The 24,218-nt window shown below is 44.3% G+C and overlaps 1 protein-coding gene across 1 annotated transcript in view; it reads right to left on the bottom strand.

Annotated features, from left to right (window-relative positions):
• Nucleotides 1-14,568: 14,568 nt before the first annotated feature.
• Nucleotides 14,569-24,218, bottom strand: part of COMMD1 (copper metabolism domain containing 1) — a 276,696-nt gene continuing 267,046 nt past the window's right edge. Inside the window, exon 3 of the mRNA XM_073628175.1 lies at nucleotides 14,569-14,729. Within this exon, the coding sequence (XP_073484276.1) occupies nucleotides 14,622-14,729 (108 nt within the window). The 3' untranslated portion in view covers nucleotides 14,569-14,621. The remainder of the gene's footprint in view (nucleotides 14,730-24,218) is intronic.

Below are 24,218 nucleotides of genomic sequence, written 5' to 3'. Positions count from 1 at the left end.
AGTGCCCCCCCTCCTGAGCCGTACCAGGCCGCATGCCCTCAACATGGGGGGTGGGTGCTTTGGGGGAGGGGGAGCCCTGCGGCCCCCCACCCCAAAGCACCTTGTCCCCATGTTGAGGGCATGCGGCCTGGTACGGCTCAGGACGGGGGGGGCGCTCGCTCCTCCCCACCCCCTTTCCTAACTGGCCGGGTTGCGTGCTCGGATAAGGGTCTGGTATGGGTTTTGGGGGGACCCCACGCTGTTTTTTCAGCGTAGGGGGTTCCCCTTAAAATCCATACCAGATCTAAGGGCCTGGTATGCCCCTAAGGGGAACCCATGCTGGTTTTTTATTTAAAATTTGGCATGGAGTTTCCCCCCAAGATTCATACCAAACACAGTGCCTGGCATTGGCGAGGATCCAAGTCGGATCCCCGCACCGAAGTGAACCCGACTCGCAAGGTGTCAATCTCGCCAATAAAAATGGCGAGATTGACACAATATCAGACAACAATAGAGAAGCTGACCAAAGGGTGGTGGTAAAGAGCTGAAAAAACACGTGATTTGGTGAAAGTTGGCTGGAAAAGTCCTGCCATCTGTATGCAAGACAAACTTCTGGCCAACGCCCTTTGTACAAAAATCCAAGGGAAAGTTTGTACAAAGTCCTATCGTGTGTATGGGGCTTAAGGCTTATCTATATGGACAGCACATCACTAGTTGCCTACATTGCAGCTTACTTGACTTATGCCTTGGAATATTTCTTATTTAACAGACCAAAAACAGTTTCACTTTTTGTTTTTTATTACTGAACATAATAAAGTAAACCCAGTTTAAGTTTTCTAAAACATTTATTTTTCATCTTCTAAATAATCTAATCAACCTGTGTTCATGCTTTCAAAAACTTGTTTGTGATCTCCACTTCAACCACCTCTTATGTAACTGGGAACTTGATGTGAGGGGGGCTCCGATGAGAACTGTAAGGGAGACTCTAGGCCTAGTACACACAGGCTGAATGTCGGGCAACATCGGCTGGTTCAAAAGAAACCGTCATTCAGCGTGTGTTTACTGGAGTTGGGCTGGCTTCTGTCGACGGTGCATGACTGAAAAAGGTCTATTGATCGGCTCCCGATCAGTATCTCTCAGCCAATGGCTGACTGGAGTGTTCTGGCTGGGGGGGGGGGGGGGGGGGGGTTGACGCACTATATGATGTGGCCCTAGTACTAAAAAGTTTGGAGACCCCTGATCTAAGTCATCCATATTGTTGTCCACTTTTTCTTTAGGTATGTGCAACTTTAGATTATGGAACTGTTTAGGTGTGAGAGTGCATTTAGAAGTATCTGTTTGCATACAGGGCTCGCACCCTCCATGTGGGATAGAGGCTTTTTGGAACAGCAGGGTAAGAGAAACTGCCTTAGAGCGATGTACATGAGAAAGTGCATTGTTGTCTGTTAGTTTACTTGATAGAGTGTATGCAGTATTGTGTATAGAATAGAATGCAGTATTTTGAATACTTGTGTTTTAACCATGTGCTTATACTCTGGGTCTCGCACATTTTACCACATCTCTTTATTGCTTTGCTTATAGTGTTGTATGTGAAATTACATAAATAAACCATTTGGGGAAAAAAAAAAATGTAAGTACAATGATAAGCTATTGTAAACCGCTTGTTCCCAATGGGTTTACAGATGGCCATTGTATTCGGATATTTGCTATCTACAGAAACATGCGGTTACCTCTATCAGCTGACACAATGGATGTGTTTGGAAGTAGTATACTACACCTGTAAAAAATCCTCACTCTGTTCTGTTTGTTGAGCACCTGCTGAGAGACCATTGTGTCCAAATGAAAGGAGATTGCAGCTCTCAAGCCCCTTGTGTCAATATCTCAGGAATTAAAGAGTTGCATTACTATTTGTTTTTATTCTTTTAAACCAAATTGTTTTTTGAATATATTGTTAACATAAAAAAATGCATACATATTTGACATTTTGCTTTTATTTTTGTATACTGTATATTTATGAGTGCTATTAAAGCGGAGTTCCACCCAAAAATTGAACTTCCGCTTTAAGGGAAGGTAACCCCCTGACATGACACATTTGGCATGTCATTTTTTTTGGGGGGGGGGGCAGATACCCTCTTTTTTAGAGGGTCCCAGCTCCCACTTCCTCCTAGCGCACCGCGGCACCGGAAGGGAGATCACCTCTCCCCCCTCCCTCTCGGCAATCATCTGGGACACATCACAGGTCCCAGATGATTGCCCGGCCAGTCACGGTGTGCCACGCGGTTCATGCATGCGCAGTGCGTGCCTGGCTGTGAAGCTTCACAGTAACAATACTGGCACCACAGAGAGGAGGGGGAAATGAGCGGGGTTTCATTCCCGCCCACATCGCTGGACCCTGGGACAGGTAAGTGTCCGATTATTAAAAGTCAGCAGCTGCAGTATTTGTAGCTGCTGACTTTTATTTTTATTTTTTTAAGCAGAACTCCGCTTAAATAATACCATTAAAAAAATGTAATACCATATTACAATTTACTAAAACCTGGTATCACTTTCTGGTATTCACTGTGGTTACTTGAGTTCTTGGTAAAATTAAAAAAAAAAAAAAGGTATTTCATGATATGTAAAAGAGATTAACTTGATGTAATAATCTTATGTGTGTTGTCCATTTGAAAATCATGGGGGGGGGGGATTCAATAAAGCAGTTACGCCAATGTTTAAGTAGGATGTCTCCATAGAACAGTTTTGCAAGCTTTCTGAAAGGTTTGCTATTGTCAGGTAGTTGTAATCACCATCACTTTTATGCCGTGTACACATGGGCGGACTTTTCAGAATCAAAGGTCCGACGGTCTTTCCGACGGACTTTTGACGGACTTTCAAACGAAGGGACTTGCCTACACACGATCACACCAAAGTCCGACAGATTTGTACGTGATGACGTACGGCCGGACTAACATAAGGAAGTTGATAGCCAGTAGCCAATAGCTGCCCTAGCGTCGGTTTTCGTCTGTTGGACTAGCATACAGACGAGCGGATTTTTCAACTGGACTCGAGTCTGTCGGAAAGATTTGAAACATGTTCCAAATCTAAAGTCCGTCTGATTTTCGACCGAAAAATTCAGCTGCAGGTCCGATGAAGCCCACACACGGTCTAATTGTCTGACAGATTCGTCCCGCCGGACCAGTCCGGTTGAAAAGTCCGCCCGTGTGTACATGGCCTTAGAATCTGTCGCTATGGCTGAACCAGATTCTAAAAGAATTACTACTAGTTTGCAGATATAAAAAACTGGCAGTAATTAGGACCAACTCTGAGTTGACTTGACTTATGCCTTGGAATATTTCTTATTTAACAGACCAAAAACAGTTTCACTTTTTGTTTTTTATTACTGAACATAATAAAGTAAACCCAAAGTTTTCTAAAACATTTATTTTTCATCCTCTAAATAATCTAATCAACCTGTGTTCATGCTTTCAAAAACTTGTTTGTGAGCTCCACTTCAACCCCCTCTTATGTAACTGGGAACATGATGTGAGGGGGGGCTCCGATGAGAACTCAGATGTAAGGGAGACTCTAGGCCTAGTACACACAGGCTGAATATCGGGCAACATCGGCTGGTTCAAAAGAAACCGACCGACATTCAGCCTGTGTGTACTGGAGTTGGGCTGGCTTCTGTCGACGGTGCATGACCAAAAAAGGTCTACTGATCGGCTCCCGATCAGTGTCTCTCAGCCAATGGCTGAGATTGCTGACCGGAGTGTTCTGGCGGGGGGGGGGGGGGGACGACGTCCCCCTGTCAGAACACAATAGCACAGCAGGGGAGATTGCTGTACTAACATCGGGTTGTTAGTACAGTGACTCCGACCTGAGCTGTCAGTTTTCTCAACCCAGCAGGATGAATGAAAAAAAAAAAACTAGTAGTGTGTACGAGGCTTAATGGGGACCCTAATGTAAAGAGGGGGTTACTGTGATGGGAATTTTCTTCAGCCCTCGAATATTTATAAAACTATATGATGTGGCCCTAGTACTGAAAAGTTTGGAGACCCCTGATCTAAGTCATCCATATTGTTGTCCATTTTTTCTTCAGGCATGTGCAACTTTAGATTATGGAACTGTTTAGGTGTGAGAGTGCATTTAGAAGAAAAGCAGGCTGGACGGCCGCCTTCTTTTCTTCTAAGTATCTGTTTGCATACAGGGCTCACACCCTCCACGTGGGATAGAGGCTTTTTGAAGCAGCAGGGTAAGGGAAACTGCCTTACGCCGCGTACACACGACCATTTTTTTCCGACGGAGTACCAACGGAATTCGGATGAAACTGTCTTGCGTACACACTATCACACCAAAGTCCGACCGGCAAAAATGCAGTGATGTACAACACATACGACGGGTCTAGAAAAAGGAAGTTCAATAGCCAGTAGGCAATAGCTTCCGTCTCATACTTGCTCCAGAGCATGCGTCGTTTTTGGTACGTCGGAACAGCATACAGACGATCGGTTTTTGCAATAGAAATTGGTTCCGTCAGAAATATTTAGAACATGTTCCAATTCTAGGTCCGTCAGAATTTTCGAAAAAAAAAAGTCCGATGAGGCATACACACGATCGGAATATACTATGAAAAGCTTCCGTCTGACTTTTTCTGTCGGACATTCCGCTCGTGTGTACGCGGCATTAGAACGATGTACATGTGAGAGTGCATTGTTGTCTGTTAGTTTATTTGATAGAGTAATGCAATATGTTGAATACTTTACTTGTGTTTTAACCGTGTGCTTATACTCTGGGTCTCGCACATTTTACCACATCTCTTTATTGCTTTGCTTATAGTGTTGTATGTGAAATTACATTAATAAACCATTTGGGGAAAAAAAAATGTGAGTACAATGAGAAGCTATTGTAAACCGCTTGTTCTCAATGGGTTTACAGATGGCCATTGTAATTGGATATTTGCTATCTACAGAAACATGTGGTTACCTCTATCAGCTGACACAATGGATGTGTTTGGAAGTAGTATACTACACCTGTAAAAAATCCTCACTCTGTTCTGTTTGTTGAGCACCTGCTGAGAGACCATTGTGTCCAAATGAAAGGAGATTGCAGCTCTCAAGCCCCTTGTGTCAATATCTCAGGAATTAAAGAGTTGCATTACTATTTGTTTTTATTCTTTTAAACCGAATTGTTTTTTGAATATATTGTTAACGTAAAAAATGCATACATATTTGACATTTTGCTTTTATTTTTGTATACTGTATATTTATGAGTGCTATTAAAGCGAAGTTCCACCCAAAAATGGAACTTCCGCTTTAAGGGAAGGTGACCCCCTGACATGACACATTTGGCATGTCATTTTTTTTTTGGGGGGGGGGGGGGGGAGCGGATACCCACTTTTTAGAGGGTCCCAGCTCCCAATTCCTCCCGGCACAGCACGGCACCGGATGGGAGATCACCTCTCCCCCCTCCCTCTTGGAACTCATCTGGGATACGTCACAGGTCCCAGATGATTGCCCGGCCAGTCACGGCGTGCCACACAGTTCACGCATGCGCAGTGCGTGGCCGGCTGTGAAGCTTCACAGTAACAATACTGGCTACGCAGAGAGGAGGGGGAAATGAGCGGGGCTTTGTTCCCCCCGCATCGCTGGACCCTGGGACAGGTGAGTGTCCGATTATTAAAAGTGAGCAGCTGCAGTATTTGTAGCTGCTGACTTTTATTTTTTTAAGGAACTCCGCTTTAATAATGCCATTAAAAAAATGTAATACCATATTACAATTTACTAAAACCTGGTATCACTTTCTGGTAGTCGCTGTGGTTACTTGAGTTCTTGGTAAAATAAAAGGCATTTCATGATTTGTACTAGAGATTAACTTGATATAATAATCTTATGTGTGTTATCATTTTCAAAACCATGGGGGGGAATTCAATAAAGCATTTACGCCAATGTTTAGGTAGGATGGCCCCATAGAACAGTTTTGCAAGCTTTCTGAAAGGTTTGCTATTGTCAGGTAGTAATTACCATCACTTTTAGAATCTGTCACTATGGCTGAACCAGATTCTAAAAGAATTACTACTAGTTTGCAGATATAAAAAACTGGCAGTAATTGGGACCAACTCTGAGTTGGCATACAATGAGATGGTAGTGCTTAGAGTGGGGCATCTTGTGCTGGGAAACTGTTATGAATATGACAGCTTCCCACGCAGAATTGCTCTCAGGTTGCTATAAAGCCGGTGGCGGCTAGCATCATAGGACGGAATGACGCATCGTTGGCCCCATTGAGCGTCTGGCTGGGAGATTCTCCACACCCCCCCCCCCCCCACATACACGAACAGAGCTGAGGCTGTCAATCAGACATTGATCCCTCCCCTGTCACCTTTTCTCACTTGGTGTCAGGAAAGCTTCTCAGAAGTGACTCATGCAGATAGCAGAGGCACGAGACAGCAGAGAGAAATGACAATTCGTGCTTTGGAGAGAGGCAAATAAAAACGATAGAAATGTGTGCTTTGTTCAGATTTAATAGCTAAGGTTTACAACCAATTTAAAGTAAAAAACAGAATGGGGAGAATGGTGATGTCATTAGCTAAATATGACAATGACTGCTTTCAGTTGCGGGCTGAAGAATCCCCTGGCCGGCAGCCAGACCCTTCAGCCTCTATCCGTCCCCTTCCATGCCAGAGACAAATGTACCTAGTCCCAACAGGTACATGAATCTGTCTACTGCATATTCTTAAATATACTAATATTATATCCATGTAAACTGAAGAAGCCATATGTGCTCATTACATACCTACTTTTCAGTGTTACACAATGGCTGTGCTTTAATGCTCCTTCTCACAATGCAAGTCTATTCACATGTGCTCCTGTTTTGGCTGATATCCCCCAACATTGGTCAAGCAGAGATATAGAGATTCCCACTAGTGACTGATCAACAAATCTTGATATTTAATAGAAGAATAAAAAATCTAAAAGAGGAAACATGGTATATTTGAAAATCATATAAAACATTACTTTAAGACAAACACTGAAATAGTGAATCAGGATATGTGTATAATTTAAGTCCTTGTAAAGGCACAAGGTTTTTTACCTTCATGTATGACTAGCACGTTACTTCTCCTATAGACAAGTCTGTGCAGTCTTGAAAAGTGTGATTTAGGCTACAGTTCCACTAGTGTGACTTGTCATGTAACTTGGGACTGCAAAGTCACATTACAAGTCACACGACAAGTCGTAAAAACGTTGTTGGGTTAAGGAAGTTGTATTATCTCCCTTTGCATCAATTTTTGTACAATCTCTTGCATCCATGGTTATGTGATTATATATATATATATATATATATATATATATATATATATATATATATATATATATTACAGTGGGGACGGAAAGTATTCAGACCCCCTTAAATTTTTCACTCTTTGTTATATTGCAGCCATTTGCTAAAATCATTAAAGTTCATTTTTTTTCCTTATTAATGTACACACAGCACCCCATATTGACAGAAAAACACAGGATTGTTGACATTTTTGCAGATTTATTAAAAAAGAAAAACTGAAATATCACATGGTCCTAAGTATTCAGACCCTTTGCTATGACACTCGTATATTTAACTCAGGTGCTGTTCATTTCTTCTGATCATCCTTGAGATGGTTCTACACCTTCATTTGAGTCCAGCTGTGTTTGATTATACTGATTGGACTTGATTAGGAAAGCCACACACCTGTCTATATAAGACCTTACAGCTCACAGTGCATGTCAGAGCAAATGAGAATCATGAGGTCAAAAGAACTGCCTGAAGAGCTCAGAGACAGAATTGTGGCAAGGCACAGATCTGGCCAAGGTTACAAAAACATTTCTGCTGCACTTAAGGTTCCTAAGAGCACAGTGGCCTCCATAATCCTTAAATGGAAGATGTTTGGATCGACCTGAACCCTTCCTAGAGCTGGCTGTTCGGCCAAACTGAGCTATTGGGGGAGAAGAGCCTTGGTGAGAGAGGTTAATGAAGAACCCAAAGATCACTGTGGCTGAGCTCCAGAGATGCAGTCGAGAGATGGGAGAAAGTTGTAGAAAGTCAACCATCACTGCAGCCCTCCACCAGTCGGGGCTTTATGGCAGAGTGGACCGACGGAAGTTTCTCCTCAGTGCAAGACACATGAAAGCCCGCATGGAGTTTGCTAAAAAACACCTGAAAGACTCCAAGATGGTGACAAATAAGATTCTTTGGTCTGATGAGACCAAGATAGAACTTTTTGGTCTTAATTCTAAGCGGTATGTGTGGAAAAAACCAGGCACTGCTCATCACCTGTCCAATACAGTCCCAACAGTGAAGCATGGTGGTGGCAGCATCATGCTGTGGGGGTGTTTTTCAGCTGCAGGGACAGGACAACTGGTTGCAATCGAGGGAAAGATGAATGTGGCCAAGTACAGGGATATCCTGGAGGAAAACCTTCTCCAGAGTGCTCAGGACCTCAGACTGGGCCGAAGGTTTACCTTCCAACAAGACAATGACCCTAAGCACACAGCTAAAAATAACAAAGGAGTGGCTTCACAACAACTCTGTGACTGTTCTTGAATGGCCCAGCCAGAGTCCTGACTTAAACCCAATTGAGCATCTCTGTAGAGACCCAAAAATGGCTGTCCACCAATGTTTACCATCCAACCTGACAGAACTGGAGAGGATCTGCAAGGAGGAAAGGCAGAGGATCCCCAAATCCAGGTGTGAAAAACTTGTTGCATCTTTCCCAAAAATACTCATGGCTGTATTAGATCAAAAGGGTGCTTCTACTAAATACTGAGCAAAGGGTCTGAATACTTAGGACCATGTGATATTTCAGTTTTTCTTTTTTGATAAATCTGCAAAAATGTCAACAATTCTGTGTTTTTCTGTTAATATGGGGTGCTGTGTGTACATTAATGAGGAAAAAAATAAACTTAAATGATTTTAGCAAATGGCTGCAATATAACAAAGAGTGAAAAATGTAAGGGGGTCTGAATACTTCCCGTCCCCACTGTGCTGTAAGAAGGCAAATCAGCCCAAGCAGCATTTTGGTTTTGAGGGAGAGGCCCTTGGCAAACTGCACTAACCTGCAGCAACCAATCAGAATGGCTTAGTGCAGTCAGAATTCATATCAGGTTGGTGAATGGTTTATTTTTTTTTTAAATCTGAGTACAAATATTAGAAAAATTACCATAAAAAACTTCTACCTGAGCACGTGAAGGAACATTGAAGAGTTTATAAAGGCACAAGGTGGACTTTATTTTCATGGACAAAAGTGGTCATACACTTAAAGTGATAGTAAAGGATAGTTTATTATTTTTTTAAAATAACAAACATGTCATACTTACCCCCACTGTGCAGCAGTTTTGCACACAGTAGCCCTGAACATCCTCTTCTGGGGTCCCTCTGCGGATCCTCTGCGCATTAGATAACCCCCTTGAGAAGCGCTCTCCCGAGGGGGTTAACTTGCGGGCACGCTCTCAATTTCAGCATTCGTCGTCCATAGAGGCCGAATACAGGACTCGGCCTCGCCCCCCGGTCATTGGATTTGATTGACAGCAGCGGGAGCCATTGGCTGCGCTGCTATCAATCTATCGAATCAAGAGCCGGGAACCCGTGGAGAGTGAGATGGCGGGGACACGCCGACGGAAATTCAGGGCTCAGGTAAGTAAAACAGGGGGGCTAGGGGGCCAGTGACTGCAAGGTGTTTTGCACCTTAATGAATAGGATGCAATAAGGTGAAAAAACACGAGTCTTTACAACCCCTTTAATTATTCTTTACACTAGGAATAAGAGAAAACAATATTGTCTTGGCTACAGTATGTGTCTACACTGGCTTCTTTTATAAAATTAGATTTCTTTTGAATTCTATTATTAAACTCCATGAGCTCAGTTACTTCCAGCTAACTGTTTACATCAGGGGTCTCTGTTCATTTTTTTACTCCCTGTATGGTCTAGATGTGACCTTATCTTAAATTAAATATATTGCTTGATTTTTCAAGATCTTGATTATGTTCTCTGTTAAACCATAGATGTGCAGATATTGCCACAAAAATGATAGCCAGGGAGCAAACTGCTCATCGACCTTAATGGAGGGACCTGCTTCGCTTTCTTGTGTGACTCCCCTGATGAACTGAGAATGGGTTTTTCTACTGGGGATATTACAATAAAAACCTGGATTGTGATTCTAACCCCTCACCACTCAATCAAAAAAAAAAAAAAAATGCTTTAGTCTTTAGCTATACTCTAACACAGCCTTTTTCAACCAGGGTGCCTAGGCCCTTTGGGATGCCTTCAGGTTTCATCAGGGGTGCCTTGGCAAAAATGCCCAAAAACTGTATACAAGCCAGCAGGTAGATCGAACCTGCCTTTTAGTTACACAAAGCCACAGGTTTTCATTGTAACCTTCCAACTACCAACATCCTAACAAAAAACAACGTCATTGGTTGAGGAGGACATTGGGAGCCTGCACAGCATCCTTGTTTACTCCTCCCCTGCCCACCTCCGTCAGCACTGGGGTCACATTACCTGAGTAAGGGAATAAAAATGAGGGAGAAGGGAAACACTGGAATACTAGTCAGTGCAAGTGTGCAAAGGCATGTATTCATTGGAAGAATAAATCACCTCTAATGTTGGGTGTCCTATGTGTGTGGATGTTGCTGCATTAAAATAATAAAAATAATATAAGGCCGGCCCTACGCTGTTCAGCAGGAACTGACAGAGATTCCAACTATTAATAGACAGGCTGAATGTACCAAGTTGATTGATCGATTAACTTGGGTACAACCAGCCTGCCGGATTTGCTTCCGGTTATTGCAAGCGGCTGCTATAGACTGAAGACTGCTGATACCAGCATTGTGCGACCCTCCTTTTCAGACTTGCATTAACTGCTACAGGAAGGGAAGCAAGCTCTGCGTCACATAATTTGTAATATAAACATCTTTGCTATTCTGAAGCTTCCCTACAACCACTTTCATAGTTGCCAACTGTCCCGGATTTCCCGGGACATTCCCGGGACTTACACTCCATTCCCGAATTTTTTGTGTCCCGGGAAATGTCCCGAAAAATCCGGTTTTTGATTTTCCCCGCCGCCCGCCGCCGCTAGAGGTCTGCGGCCGGCGGAGACATTGTCTCCGCCGGCCGCCATCTTGAAGAAGCTCAGGAAGACGGCTGGGGGGGCTAGACGGAGCTCCTCCATCGCCGCCCACCCTCTGCTCCGCCCCGCCTCACTCCGCCTACCCCCGCCCCGCTGCCAGTCTGTTATGGAAAGGGGCGGGGGTTTTGCCATGCGGTATTCGAGAAGACACCGGCGGACACCTCTGAGGTAGGGGAGGGGGGCGCACCGCTGTGGGAATTTGTAAGGGGGGCTCCACTGGGGACACACCTGATGTAAGGGGAGCTCCATTGGGGACACCTGATGTGAGGGGGGCTCTGCCAGGGACACCTGATGTGAGGGGGGGCTCTGCCAGGGACACCTGATGTGAGGGGGGCTCCGTAAGGGACACCTGATGTGAGGGGGGGCTCCACCAGGGACACCTGATGTGAGGGGGGGCTCCGCCAGGGACACCTGATGTGAGGGGGGCTCCGCCGGGGACACCTGATGTGAGGGGGGGCTCTACTGGGGACACCTGATGTGAGGGGGCGCTCCGCCAGGGACACCTGATGTCAGGGGGGGCTCCGCCAGGGACACCTGATGTGAGGGGGCGCTCCGCCAGGGACACCTGATGTCAGGGGGGGCTCTGCCGGGGACACCTGATGTCAGAGGGGGCTCTGCCGGGGACACCTGATGTCAGGGGGGGCTCTGCCGGGGACACCTGATGTCAGGGGGGGCTCTGCCGGGGACACCTGATGTCAGGGGGGGCACTGCCGGGGACACCTGATGTCAGGGGGGGCTCTGCCGGGGACACCTGATGTCAGGGGGGGCTCTGCCGGGGACACCTGATGTAAGGAGGGGCTCTGCCGGGGACACCTGATGTGAGGGGGGCTCTGCCGGGGACACCTGATGTGAGGGGGGGCTCTGCCGGGGACACCTGATGTGACGGGGGGCTCTGCCAGGGACACCTGATGTGAGGGGGGCTCCGCCAGGGACACCTGATGTAAGGGGGCTCTGCCGGGGGCACCTGATGTAAGGGGGGGCTCCGCTGGGGGCACCTGGTGTGAGGGGGGGCTCTGCTGGGGGCACCTGGTGTGAGGGGGGGCTCCGCTGGGGGCACCTGGTGTGAGGGGGGGCTCCGCTGGGGGCACCTGGTGTGAGGGGGGGCTCTGCTGGGGACACCTGATGCAAGGACGGACTCTGCTGGGGGCACCTGATGCAAGGACGGACGGCTGGTGGCAGGCGACGTGGCAGGTGACACACTCGGGGCTCCCACTGATTCTGCATTATGGTGAGTTGAATGATTTCATTTTATATTACAATGTAATAATATAAATAATGCACTTCAATCATCCTGACACCATAACAACCATGCTAACACCAGGTGTTTGGTGTTTGGAGTATCTTTATCTGCTGATTGTTAAACTTTCTAGAATACACATATTTTTATTGTGTAGGATCTGGGGCTGCTATCCCGTCATTTCCCTCTCCCCCTCTCCCTCTCCATCCCTCATTCATCTCAGACTCTAACCACACCCTCTTGAACCACGCCCATTTAAGCCACGCCCACTATGACGTGCAAACTGCTTGCATATTTTTCTAAGCCACGCCTACAAACAAATGCCCCGCCCCCTAATTATTGTGTGGCTCCGCCTACAGCCACAAAAGTGTCCCACATTTTTTTTTTACAATGTTGGCAACTATGCACTTTGCATATTATTTTATATATACTGTGATTCTGTACTTGCCAAATATGCTGCAGAAATCTCCCTCCATGAAGTCTGGCTGCAGCCATTTTAACTGTGGGCAACTAAAGCTGTTGCTTGTTCACTTCCTAGATTTACACAGAGGCACACCTCCAGCTGTGCAGCTTTCATTCGCTCTCTGATAACTCATCCCCCTCCCTTCCTGGCAAACTATCACAAGAGTGAGAGAGAGAGCCTTGTATGATGTCATAAGCCTAGGCTAATGACCAGACAAGAAACAGGAAGTGGGCTGTATAAGGTATTTACTGGCAGAAAAAAAAATGTTTTACTATCCAAAGTTAAAACAACAAGGGCAGAAGATTTAATAGAAGGAAAGATGAAAAAATGACTGAAGGTCCACTTTAACCTCCCTGGCGGTATGATTATTTCGGATTTTAGGTGCTGAAAGCGGTACAATTATTTTACACACTTAAATCTGTCCAAACAAGAGTCTAGTAGATATCCCAGGTATGATAAAGTTTGAAACACAAAAACATAAATTATAATATAATAAATAAAAATAAATAATTTAAAAAAAAAATTAATAATAAAATAAATTTCCCCACGATTCACTATCGCTCAATTCTGCAAGTGTTCTAATTTACTATCGCTGTTTTCTAGCTGATCTAAAGCCACTTTTGATGTAAAGGGACACTTTTTGGTTGCTATGGACAATCTCCAGTTTCCAGGCAGAAAGAACAGTATATATAACATAAAACTGCATGCAGGGCATAGGACAAAGCACTGGGGACAAAAGGGATGTGAAATAATTTCATACAGTACTGTAATCTGTAAGATTACAGTACTGTATGTGTTATGATTTTACACTTTTTTGAATTTGCCACCAGGCTCCACCCCCGTGCGTCGTGCCGCTCGCAGGGAACAGAGCCTGGCACGGAGAGGCTTCGGAGGAGGACGGAGCCCACGGACACTGCGGGGGACATCGCAGGATCCCGGGGACAAGGTAAGTAAAGCCACACCAGGATCCTGCAATGTAATCCCGAGTGCGGCTCGGGGTTACCGCTAATGGCCCTGAATTTTAACCCCGAGCCACACTCGGGAAAACCGCCAGGGAGGTTAATGCCCCGTACACACAGTCGGACTTTGTTCGGACATTCCGACAACAAAATCCTAGGGTTTTTTCCGACGGATGTTGGGTCAAACTTGTCTTTTATACACACGGTCACACAAAGTTGTCAGAAAATCCGATCGTTCTAAATGCGGTGATGTAAAACACGTACGTCGGGACTATAAACGGGGTAGTGGCCAATAGCTTTCATCTCTTTATTTATTCTGAGCATGCATGGCACTTTGTCCGTCGGATCTGTGTACACACGGTCGGAATTTCCGACAACGGATTTTGTTGTCGGAAAATTTTATATCCTGCTCTCAAACTTTGTGTGTCGGAAAATCCGATGGAAAATGTGGAATGGAGCCTACACACGGTCGGAATTTCCGACAACAAGGTCCTATCACACATTTTCCATCGGAAAATCCGACCGTGTGTACGGGGCATAAGTCTTAAGTTATTACTAAAACCAGTAATAATTGAATGTAGGGGTGATTATTTAATATGACAAAGTGTAGATACATTTATATAGTATTACAGATAAATCCGGCCCTTTGAGGGCAACCAGAATGCTGATGCGGCCCGCAATGATATTGAGTTTGACACCCCTGATCTACACCAATGTTGCACTGCAAAGAGAAGACAACAAGAAGGTAATCTGCAAGGAGTGAAAAAATCTGCTCGGATTATTATAGATCCCAACACACAAATTTGTTTTTTTCATAATACTTTATTATAACAAGTACACATTTTCTTTGCTTGATTAACTGATCTGTGTTAATGCAGCCAGGCTCTCCTCCACCTCTGACAATTTCTTCAGCATTTCATTCAGTTTAGCTTCATTGAATTCAAGGCACAAAAATTCAGGTTGCTGGAAAAGAAAGGAAGAAGGTAAGTAAATAAATCACATATATTCTAAATCGAAGGGGTGTATTTCTTGAAAAATGTGCATCGCAATTCCCTCACGAAAAGTGCATGTACATTTGTTCTATACGAACAGACCACGAAAACCTGAATGTTGTTAGGCTATTTCCTGTGCTGGTTGAATGTTTTCCATTGATTTAAAATGGAAAATTGTAGCCACTAGATGGCGCTAAGTATCATTGGAATTGCTGTAATCTCAGTTTTAAATCAGTGAAAAATATTCCACCAGCACAAGAAATAGCCTAAAAAAACATTTATTTTTTTGCCCCATTTGTACAAGACAAAAGTACATGCACTTTTGTTGAGCAAATTGCTATACAATTTTTTTTTTATAAATACACCTCTATGAATCAGTTTCCTACAGAGGCTGTGGTACCTATGGTCAAGAAAATAAAAAAAATACATTACATTTGAATATGCCCAGTCATTACCATAGCAAGCAATCAAATTTTTTAACCACTTACCACCTGGGCACTTTTACCCCCTACCTGCCCAGGCCAATTTTCAGCTTTCAGGACTGTCACACTGTACCCATATGACATTTTTATCATTTTTTCACACAAATAGAGCTTTCTTTTGGTGGTATTTAATAACTACTGGGTTTTGTTGGTTTTTTTTTGCTAAAGAAATGAAAAAAAGACCAAAAATTTGGAAAAAACAAACATTTTTCATAGCTTACGTTTTGCAAACAGGTAATTTTTCTCCTTCACTGATGTGCTGGTAGCACTGGTGGAAACTGTTGGGACTACACTGATAATCAGTGCCCTGATTATCAGTCTAGATGTCCCTTTAACACAAGCAGGGTTGAATAATTGGGTAAAATATAATACATCGGACAGATATAGGAAGAAGCTGGCAGAAAGTATAAGACCATAAGAAGAATAAACACCGGGGAAAGAAATGAAGGAAAATATAGCGGTGAGTCAGGCGGGGAGGAGGGGGGTTAGGGGGAAATTAGAGAGGGAGGGGCGGAGTAGACTGAGATTCTTTTAAAGCAGTTTGCATAAAAAAATAGAGGGACTTTCCTCTTGTCCCTATTTTTTTTTTGATCTGTTCTCTTTCTTCCTTTTTTGTTTAACGTTACCACAATGATGTGAACTTGAGAAGGGACGGATCTTGAACGTCAAGTTGAAATAAGTCTCTCAAAGGTGGACACTGAAGTGGTAAAAAAAACAAAAAAAACAAACACAAACACAAGCAGGGTTATTGGCTCTCTTCTCCCCTCTTCACGCTGTCAGCACAAGGAAAGCAAAGCCGATAACTGGCTTGGTGTTTACTTCATGATCAACTGTCATTGGACACAGCTGATCATGTGGTAAAGGGCCACTGTGATTGGCCCTTTATCCCGATCTGTGATCAGCTGGGTCCGAAGGGCTCAGCGATCACAGAGCGCGCCGCCCGTGCGCTACAGGGGGCATGGGGGCAGCGCAATCATGGGAGGATGTCATATGATGACCTCCGGCAAAGTAAGCCCGCACTGTAGCCGCGTTCCGGCAATATCGTAGGTGGGAAGTAGTTAATATTGTGTGCCTTGGTGTTTTGATCCTTTATCTTTTGTTTTTTTTTTAAGTAAACCTTTTTGTTTCCTAAGCATATCAACATAGTGGCACATTCATAATATTCTACATCAGCTATTTCAACACATTTGTCCCCCCCCCCCCCCCGCAACTGCACAGTCTTGATCAGCCTTTCTTACCCCACAGAGGAACCCCTGCCAAAAACAATTCATTTGAGGATTATGGGAAAATTGCCTCATACATAGGTGGTGAGTGGGAAGAATGCAGCCCTTACGTTGTTGGACATAATGTCACCCCTACAAACCCATAAAAAGATCACTGGTGCCATGCCACTGGTTCTGCCAAGTGGTGTTGGCCCCAGAACTATGCAGACATTATCAAATGGGAAGTTAACCAGCCACAGCTCAAAGAACCCCTAGCAACCTCTGGAGGCTCCCTATTGTTGAAAATGGTTAGTCCAAACAAATTAAATATCACTGTTACAAATATGAAATTTTCAGTTTATATCAGAAGTCAACAGATCTCTCATAATCTTAAATTCTAACCTCTCCTCCTGACTGATGGTACAAGTGAATTTGACATGTCATGTCAACTGTTACGAACAGCTCAGCTTCACCTTTGTTATGCGAGACAAGATGGCAGCTGTAAATGGGGGAATAACTGGGTCTCAGGGGCCACACTGGAGCAGAGTTTTTGTTTACTGATTACATAAAAGTGAACCGTTAGGCCCCTTTCATATGGGCGTCATCTGTTCAGTCACGTTTTTTTTCAAAGCAAAAACGGATTCAGTTCACTTCCGTTTTCAGTGCAGTGCAGTTCAGTTTACGTCCACCCATTGGCGTACCTAACAACCCAGACTCATCCCTGCTGGGGATTCGCCGCCGACAGCAGAATGTAAGAAAAAGCGTCAACATAAAAAAAAAAAACAAAAAAAAAAAAAAAACACCATGGTGCAGCCCCTCAGCCCTTCATCAATTTATACCAGGCCCTTAGGGTCTGAAATGGATTGGGGGGAAACTCATGTAAAAAATATATATAAAAAGGGCATGAGGTCACTCCCCCCCCAAAAAAAAAATTCTTATCGGGCCATTCAGGTCTACTATGGATTTTGGAGGTTGGTGAACTTCATAAATTAAACATTTAAAAAAATTGGGTAGGTGGAGCTGGTGTCGTCATTTGCGGTGACTCCGATATATGGAAGTGTGGTGAGGAAGAGATACTGCTACTTGTTTTACACTTCTACTATGCGAGATTGTTCTTAATGTGAGCATATTTGGAACATTTTAATAAAATTTGTTTATACTTGCCAATATTGTGCTATGAATGTGTATTTATATTCTGAGCGATACCTGAGATGGGAGGCAAGGATCCAGTGTAAACACTGCAGAGAGATCGGTGGAGTGAAGTGTGGCTCTAGAGAGGTAGAGCTTTCTCGTTCAAATATTCTATTAGTTGTTTCAAAGTACAGTAAAAGTTAAGTTTCAATAACATTTGTAATAAAGCGATGATTACAAGCTCAGTTAACAATGCTTCTCAAATGTAGAATTCTAAGTATGTGACAGCTTATAGGGCTGTTTAGTGGTACAATGTACATTTTAAGAGGTATATTTCAGATTGAGGAGATCGTAATCTGCGAACAGTGATAAATAAACAGTATAATTTAACTTCAAAGGAAAACCAGCGTGAAAGGGATGACGTTGATGAGGAGATAGAATAAGTACTTGGTGCGGGATAGTTAAGGGAGATAAACAAACCTTTCCCAAGGCCAAGTTCCGGCAATGTGGCTTGGCACTTTCTCGTGGGAGGATCAATGAACCAATCTATCCCAGGTGTCCCTATAGGAGGAGGGTCACTAAACCAAGGAGACAGAGGATTCTTGATGGAAGTGACCAGGATATGAAGACCACATTGTCCATTTTAAGCGCATCTTGACCTTTCAGTCCCTAAGTTGGGCGGCCATTTCACCTGAAAGTGGCCGTTGCAGTTTACTGATTTATCACCATATGAACCTCTTTTTTTAAATATATTTTTTTCAGCAATAGTGGTGGATTGAGCACCTGCATTTGCAAACTGGACTCACATTTGGGTTTTTGAGCACATTTCTGAGTTATTCACACACCTAAATTGGACTTGATCATATATTCTTTATTTTCACTATTTATGTTATGCACAATATATAATATTATGACTGTTATATATGTTTAATGTTTTTTCAGAACAAGCACAGCATTTTTTTCACAACATTTAAAAAAATATAAAGTTCCCCCCCATCCATACCAGACCCTTATCCGAGCACGCAGCCTGGAAGGCCACATGCCCTCATCATGGGGATAAATGAACACACAACACTATTGGGGGGGGGGGAAAAAATGTCCCCTGATGTAGATCCATCGTTATTCACATGATTCAATGATGTAAGTCCAGTCATTTACGTTGAATGACAGACACTGACCCACACCGCGAAGAAGCCAGCCACCTGCCAAACCCAACTGCTAGTGTTGCTTGCCAGTGTAGAAATAAGTCAGCCATCTGTCAAACCTAACTGCTCCTGTTGCTTGCCAGTGTTGATTGACATTGCCGGATCTCCCTGTCGCTAAAGTAAACAAAGGGGCGGGGTCATCGGTTGACGTTACCGGGTAACCCCATCTATAATTAATGACGTTATGATGCCTTTGTTTACTTTACTGGTGAAGGGAAGGAAAGCTGTCATTCCGCCCTGCTGTAATGTCACCGGGTGACCCCACCCACTTATGACTTCACTGACCATATATGGATATGCCACTGGGTGTCCCCACCCCTTTACTTCAGCAGTGGGGCTGCATGACAGCTCTGCTTCCCCTGCCACTAAAGTAAGCAAATGGGCAGGGTCAACCAGTGATGTCCCTGGGTGACCCCCTGCCCCCTTATGATGTCATTGACCAGATGTCATTTGATGCTGGCAAGCAAAGGGTTCGGATAATGTGATGTACAATGGATCTATCGGGACATTTTTTTAAAAAATAAAGTACTTGGCAAAAATTGTGTATGTGTTTATTTACACTTGTATTTTCTTTTGTAAATGGCTAGGGCCCCCCTTGTTAAAGGAAGCTTCCAGATTCTGATAAGTCACACCCCCTGGGCCAGGTTGTGGGGAAAAAGCCCTTGACCTCACCAACATGCACACTTGCTGACTCTTGTTCACATTCTGCTGTCAGCGGAGAATCCCACGCCACAAGGAGACTCTGAAATCACAGCCACCCAGAGTGTGGTTATGATTAAGAGCATGCATGCCCAAAGTACATCTGGTGCTTGCTATAGTTTCTGATATTTCAAAAAAGATGTCTTTCTTTGGATACATGTAAGTACTGGCTCACATATGACTGTTACCGTTATTCTCCCATTGGGGAGATCCACTTTTCTATTTGTCCCGTTGACCATTTTCACAGAGAAATAAATGAGTGGAGATCCAAAATTCTTGAGTTGTCCCCAGAAAAAGAGGTGAGGGACCACCTGTTCTGCGGACAACAAAGAGGACAACTCTTCTCACTTTTGGGGATTTCCTCTAACTTTGTATCTCTCCTATTGTACACAGCAAACAATAAATTGCAAATGTTTTAACCCTTTCTTACTCTATTCCAAATTAAAAAAGTATTGGCTATACATATATGTTAACAGTACATATACATTTCTGTGTGTGTGATCATGTCTGTCTCTTATCAGCACATGTTTTCAACCTGGCTAAATATTTTTCTGCTCATCACAGACAATGATCAACTTGCTATATGGCCTCTGTATGTCTACCCTCTGTCTTGTAGAATGCATTTGGTTTTAAATTATAATACAACTTGTGATTCAGCAAAACAGAAATAATGCATTAAGCTGAATGTACATGGAAGATTTATCTCCATAAACGAGTCTAAACGATCAGTAGCTTGTACCTAACAATGCCATAAACACCAGCACATAAAATGATGAGCTATGCCCTGGTTCAGACATAAAGCAAGTTCACCCAAGTGACATCACATGTCTTGTGGAAAACCAATTAGAATTGACATGTGCAATCTATCACTGTGTCTTGTGCGTACATTTTATTACAGCAGCAGAACCTTTTATATCCAGCAAACTCTATTTATAGATTAAAACGCACTGCACTGTGCAAGGAAATGAAACTGCTGTTATGACGGGTTAAAATGCAGTTGAATGACTCCAGGTCTTGAAGACTGGTGAATGGCCGGGAGAAATCAGGACACTAAATGTATCAATCAATGGGCTGTCTACTGTGTAGTCTGCTCTTTTTCTGCTTAATTAATTGAATAAATGATTTAAATGGAACTGCTGACTCAAGCGTAGATCAGTGCCAGACAAGTGCTCTTTTATAATTGGATGATGCAGGTTTCTTGCTTTATATATAAAGTTACCTGGAATCCAACAGAAAGCTGTTAAATGTATGGAAGGTTTGTAAGCTGCACTGCAGCCCTGCTCTTTGAGCTTGTAAGAAACATTGTCATGTCGTTGAACTGGGACCTCCATTGCCCTGTCATGTGAAACCGGTAATGCTTTTCTATATTACACTCAGTGTCAGTACTACAGAAGGTAATTTAAATTCTACTCACTGGGGCGGATTTACTAAAACTGGAGAATGCAAGATCTGGTGTATCTCAGCATGGTAGCTGATCAGCTTCTAATTTCAGCTTGTTCAATTAAGCTTTGACAAAAAAAAAAAAAAAAACCTGGAAGCTGACTGGATTCTATGCAGAGTTACACCAGATGTTGCAATATCCAGTTTTAGTAAATCCTCCCCATAGTGTTCATCTGCAGTGCATTCATCTGACCTTACCTTAAAACTTTGGGCACAAGGATATATACCGTATTTAACGGCGTTTAACACGCACTTTTTTCTTCTTCAAATCTGAGGAAAATCGTGGGTGCGCATTATACGCCGAACCGCCGCCTAGGAGTAGAAAAGCGCTGCCGAAATAGACAGAGCCGAGTGTACTGTGTACTCGGCTAGGCTCAGCTCCGCTCACAGTCACGCCCAGTCCCGCCTCCTAGCATTTACGTCCCGCCATTGGACCGGTGTTGTGTCCATCATAGGAGCCGGGCCAAGGGGTGGTACTGGGCGGGACTGCGAGAGGAGCCGAGTACACAGGACATCTGGCTCTGTCTGTCTATCTCGGCGGCGCTCGTTCCCTCCTCGGCAGGCAAAAGGAAGGTTTATGTGTTGTTCACAGCAGCTGGATTTATCTGCCTGTTCAAATAAACACTTTACGATGCAAAGTGAAAAATTGAGTACCAGTAACAATTTAAAAACCCATCATTGATCATGCTGCAATTTTGGGCAAGGTTGCAGATGGACACGGTTGGGCAAGGCTGCAGATGGACACTGATAAGGCTGCATTGATGGGCATTTAAAATGTACGTTTTTTTCCTTAAACTTCCCTCCTAAACTTGGGATGCGTGTTATACGCCGATAAATACGGTATCTGCATGGGAAGAAGTGCTCTGCTTACATCCACGTTGCAAAGGTTCTTCCCATAACCCTCTTTTGTAAGACTCAGTTCACACTTCTGCGACATAGGATCCGACTCGTGAGACCCCAAGTCGCATGACATGTCAAATTCGATGTTTTTTCAATTCCCTATGAGAGCCGTCTTAACTGATCCTATTCAAGTCGCTCTGACTTTAGAAAAGGTTTCTGCACTACTTTGGTCTGACTTGGGTGCGATTTCATCCCATAGACAGGCTCCTAAATGCAACAAAGTCAGATGGAAGCCGCAGGGCAAAGTCGTCCGACTTTGCCGTCGCAGCAGTGTAAATTAAGCCTTATGCCTACATTTTTCAGATGTAAAAAAAAAAAAAAAAAACACATTTTTTTTCCTAACCTTCCAGCCATAGGTAACACCATCTTTCCACAGCTGCATGACTGCAACCTCTACAGTATTGTCATCCTCCCCTATGGTTTGTTCTACCATTGTGGGTACATCATCACAATAACATTTTATGTGGCCATGGCCTAATGCCACTTTTAATGCTCCACATTTGTATAGGCGTGCCTGTTGAAAGCAAGGCCAACCCAGTCTCTACCCTTGCACCCACCCAGGCTGATCCGTCTTAAACATAATTGAAGTGATTCGGGAAGCACAAGAATTCCTTCATCACCCTGGTTAAAAAAAATTATGATTCCAATAAGAAGTCACCTGACTACCTCTTTGCACTAAAAAGGTTTTGTATAATTTTCACATTTCTAATACGGTTTACAGCTACATTAGCGGGATGGTGTGTGTTGTTTTCATTGTGCTTGACGTGCCCTTTTTTTCATTTTAAGTTATATCTTTTTTTATGTCGTAAATCTTTTTTTAAGCCTTTCTCAAGTGGCCACAGACAAAAGTAGTGGGGGCGTTTACCAAACCTGGGGTAAAAGGGAAACCAGTGACTGAACAGGATTGTTGCTATGACAAGTGGCACTCAAGCCATGACACCAATAATTCTTGTCCCTCTGATCAGGGAAGGTTTTGTTGGTATTGACACTTTAGCCTTTTTCTAAATAATCAGTGTTCATACTTTAAAGAGGCACCTCATATCTTCTCTCCTACTTTATATTGAAAGTAAAAATCCGATTGCCTGCTATTAATATTGTTTGAAAGAACAAAACAGTCCTGCTGAATTAAAAAAATATATTTGTAGCACCCTCTACTGCTAGAATTGTAGATACGTTTTTGGTGTTTAAGCTTAGATTCACATTGATGCGATTTAGCATGCGATTTAGCTATTGCCGGCAATGGCACAGCTCAAAACGGCACGATGCCGACTTTGGCAAAAGTAGTTTCTGTACTACTTTTGGCGACTTCAGGTGCGATTTCAATAGACATCTGTGCAAGAACCTGCACAGATGTCTCCGAAATCGCCCCCAAAGTCGGACTGACATGCGAGTACGAAGTTGTGTGAGTTTAGCTGAACTCGCATTATTTCAATCACACACCAGTGTGAACCTAGGCTCGGTGTAGGTGAATTTTTGCAGGCTTGGCTGTCAGCCAAGCCAGTCTGTGTTTTTTTCCTGGGTTGGGCAGAAATCCAGGGAGAGCTGGATGACTCACAGGCAGCATCACTGAAACCTTCCCCCTACTTCTCGAATGTTCTGGTGCCTTCTAGAAGAATGGGAGGGGAGGTAAGGTGGAGTTGCCTTGAATGTTCTAAAGGGCCCTGACCAATCCCCAACTTGGATTGGAAGGGGGCAGGCCCCCTAAAATATTCAGGGTCAGCCCAGCTGGGGAGAAGTTGTGTTCAGGTGGAAGCTGGAGATGGAGTGTTAGGCTGTTTTGGCCTTTGTAAAGGAAGCTCCCCTGTCTGGGGGGTGACCTTGGGCCTGGGCTCGGGTGCAGATGGGACCTTCCTAAAACCGTGGTCTCGCCCTGGACAGGAGGCACTGGGAGCAAGGAAAGGGCAGTGGGAGAACGCTGTCGGGCAAGTCTCCAGCAGCAACAAGAACAGCCAGGGGGGCTGGTGAGTGACGCACAGTCAGGAGGACTGGGAGGCAAACCTGAGAAGACTGGGATGGAGCAGTCTGGGATGGGTGCAGAGCCAGTCAGGAAGACTGTGGTGGCACGGGCAGTGGAAAGAGGCAGCTGTAGCCAGGACGGCTGGCAAGGGCTGAAGAGGTGGTACTGGGAGCAGTAGCCACATATGGGACAGCTAGCACTCAGAACTACTACCATTTTGCTACACCATAGGTGCCCACGGCCCCTGCCTTTAACCAGTTGCCGACCGCCTAACGTAGATATACGTCGGCAGAATGGCACGGGCAGGCAGAATCACGTACCTGTACGTGATCTGCCTCCCGCGGGCGGGGGGTCCGATCGGACCCCCCCCCGGTGCCACCGGCGGTCGGCATCTGACTAGGAGCGTCGGGAGGCGAGGGGGAGACCATCCGATCGTGGCCCCCC

The sequence above is a fragment of the Aquarana catesbeiana genome, linkage group LG04, assembly GCF_042186555.1.
Source record: "Aquarana catesbeiana isolate 2022-GZ linkage group LG04, ASM4218655v1, whole genome shotgun sequence".
Classification (NCBI taxonomy): Eukaryota; Metazoa; Chordata; class Amphibia; order Anura; family Ranidae; genus Aquarana; species Aquarana catesbeiana.
This window is presented reverse-complemented; position numbering and strand designations above follow the sequence as displayed.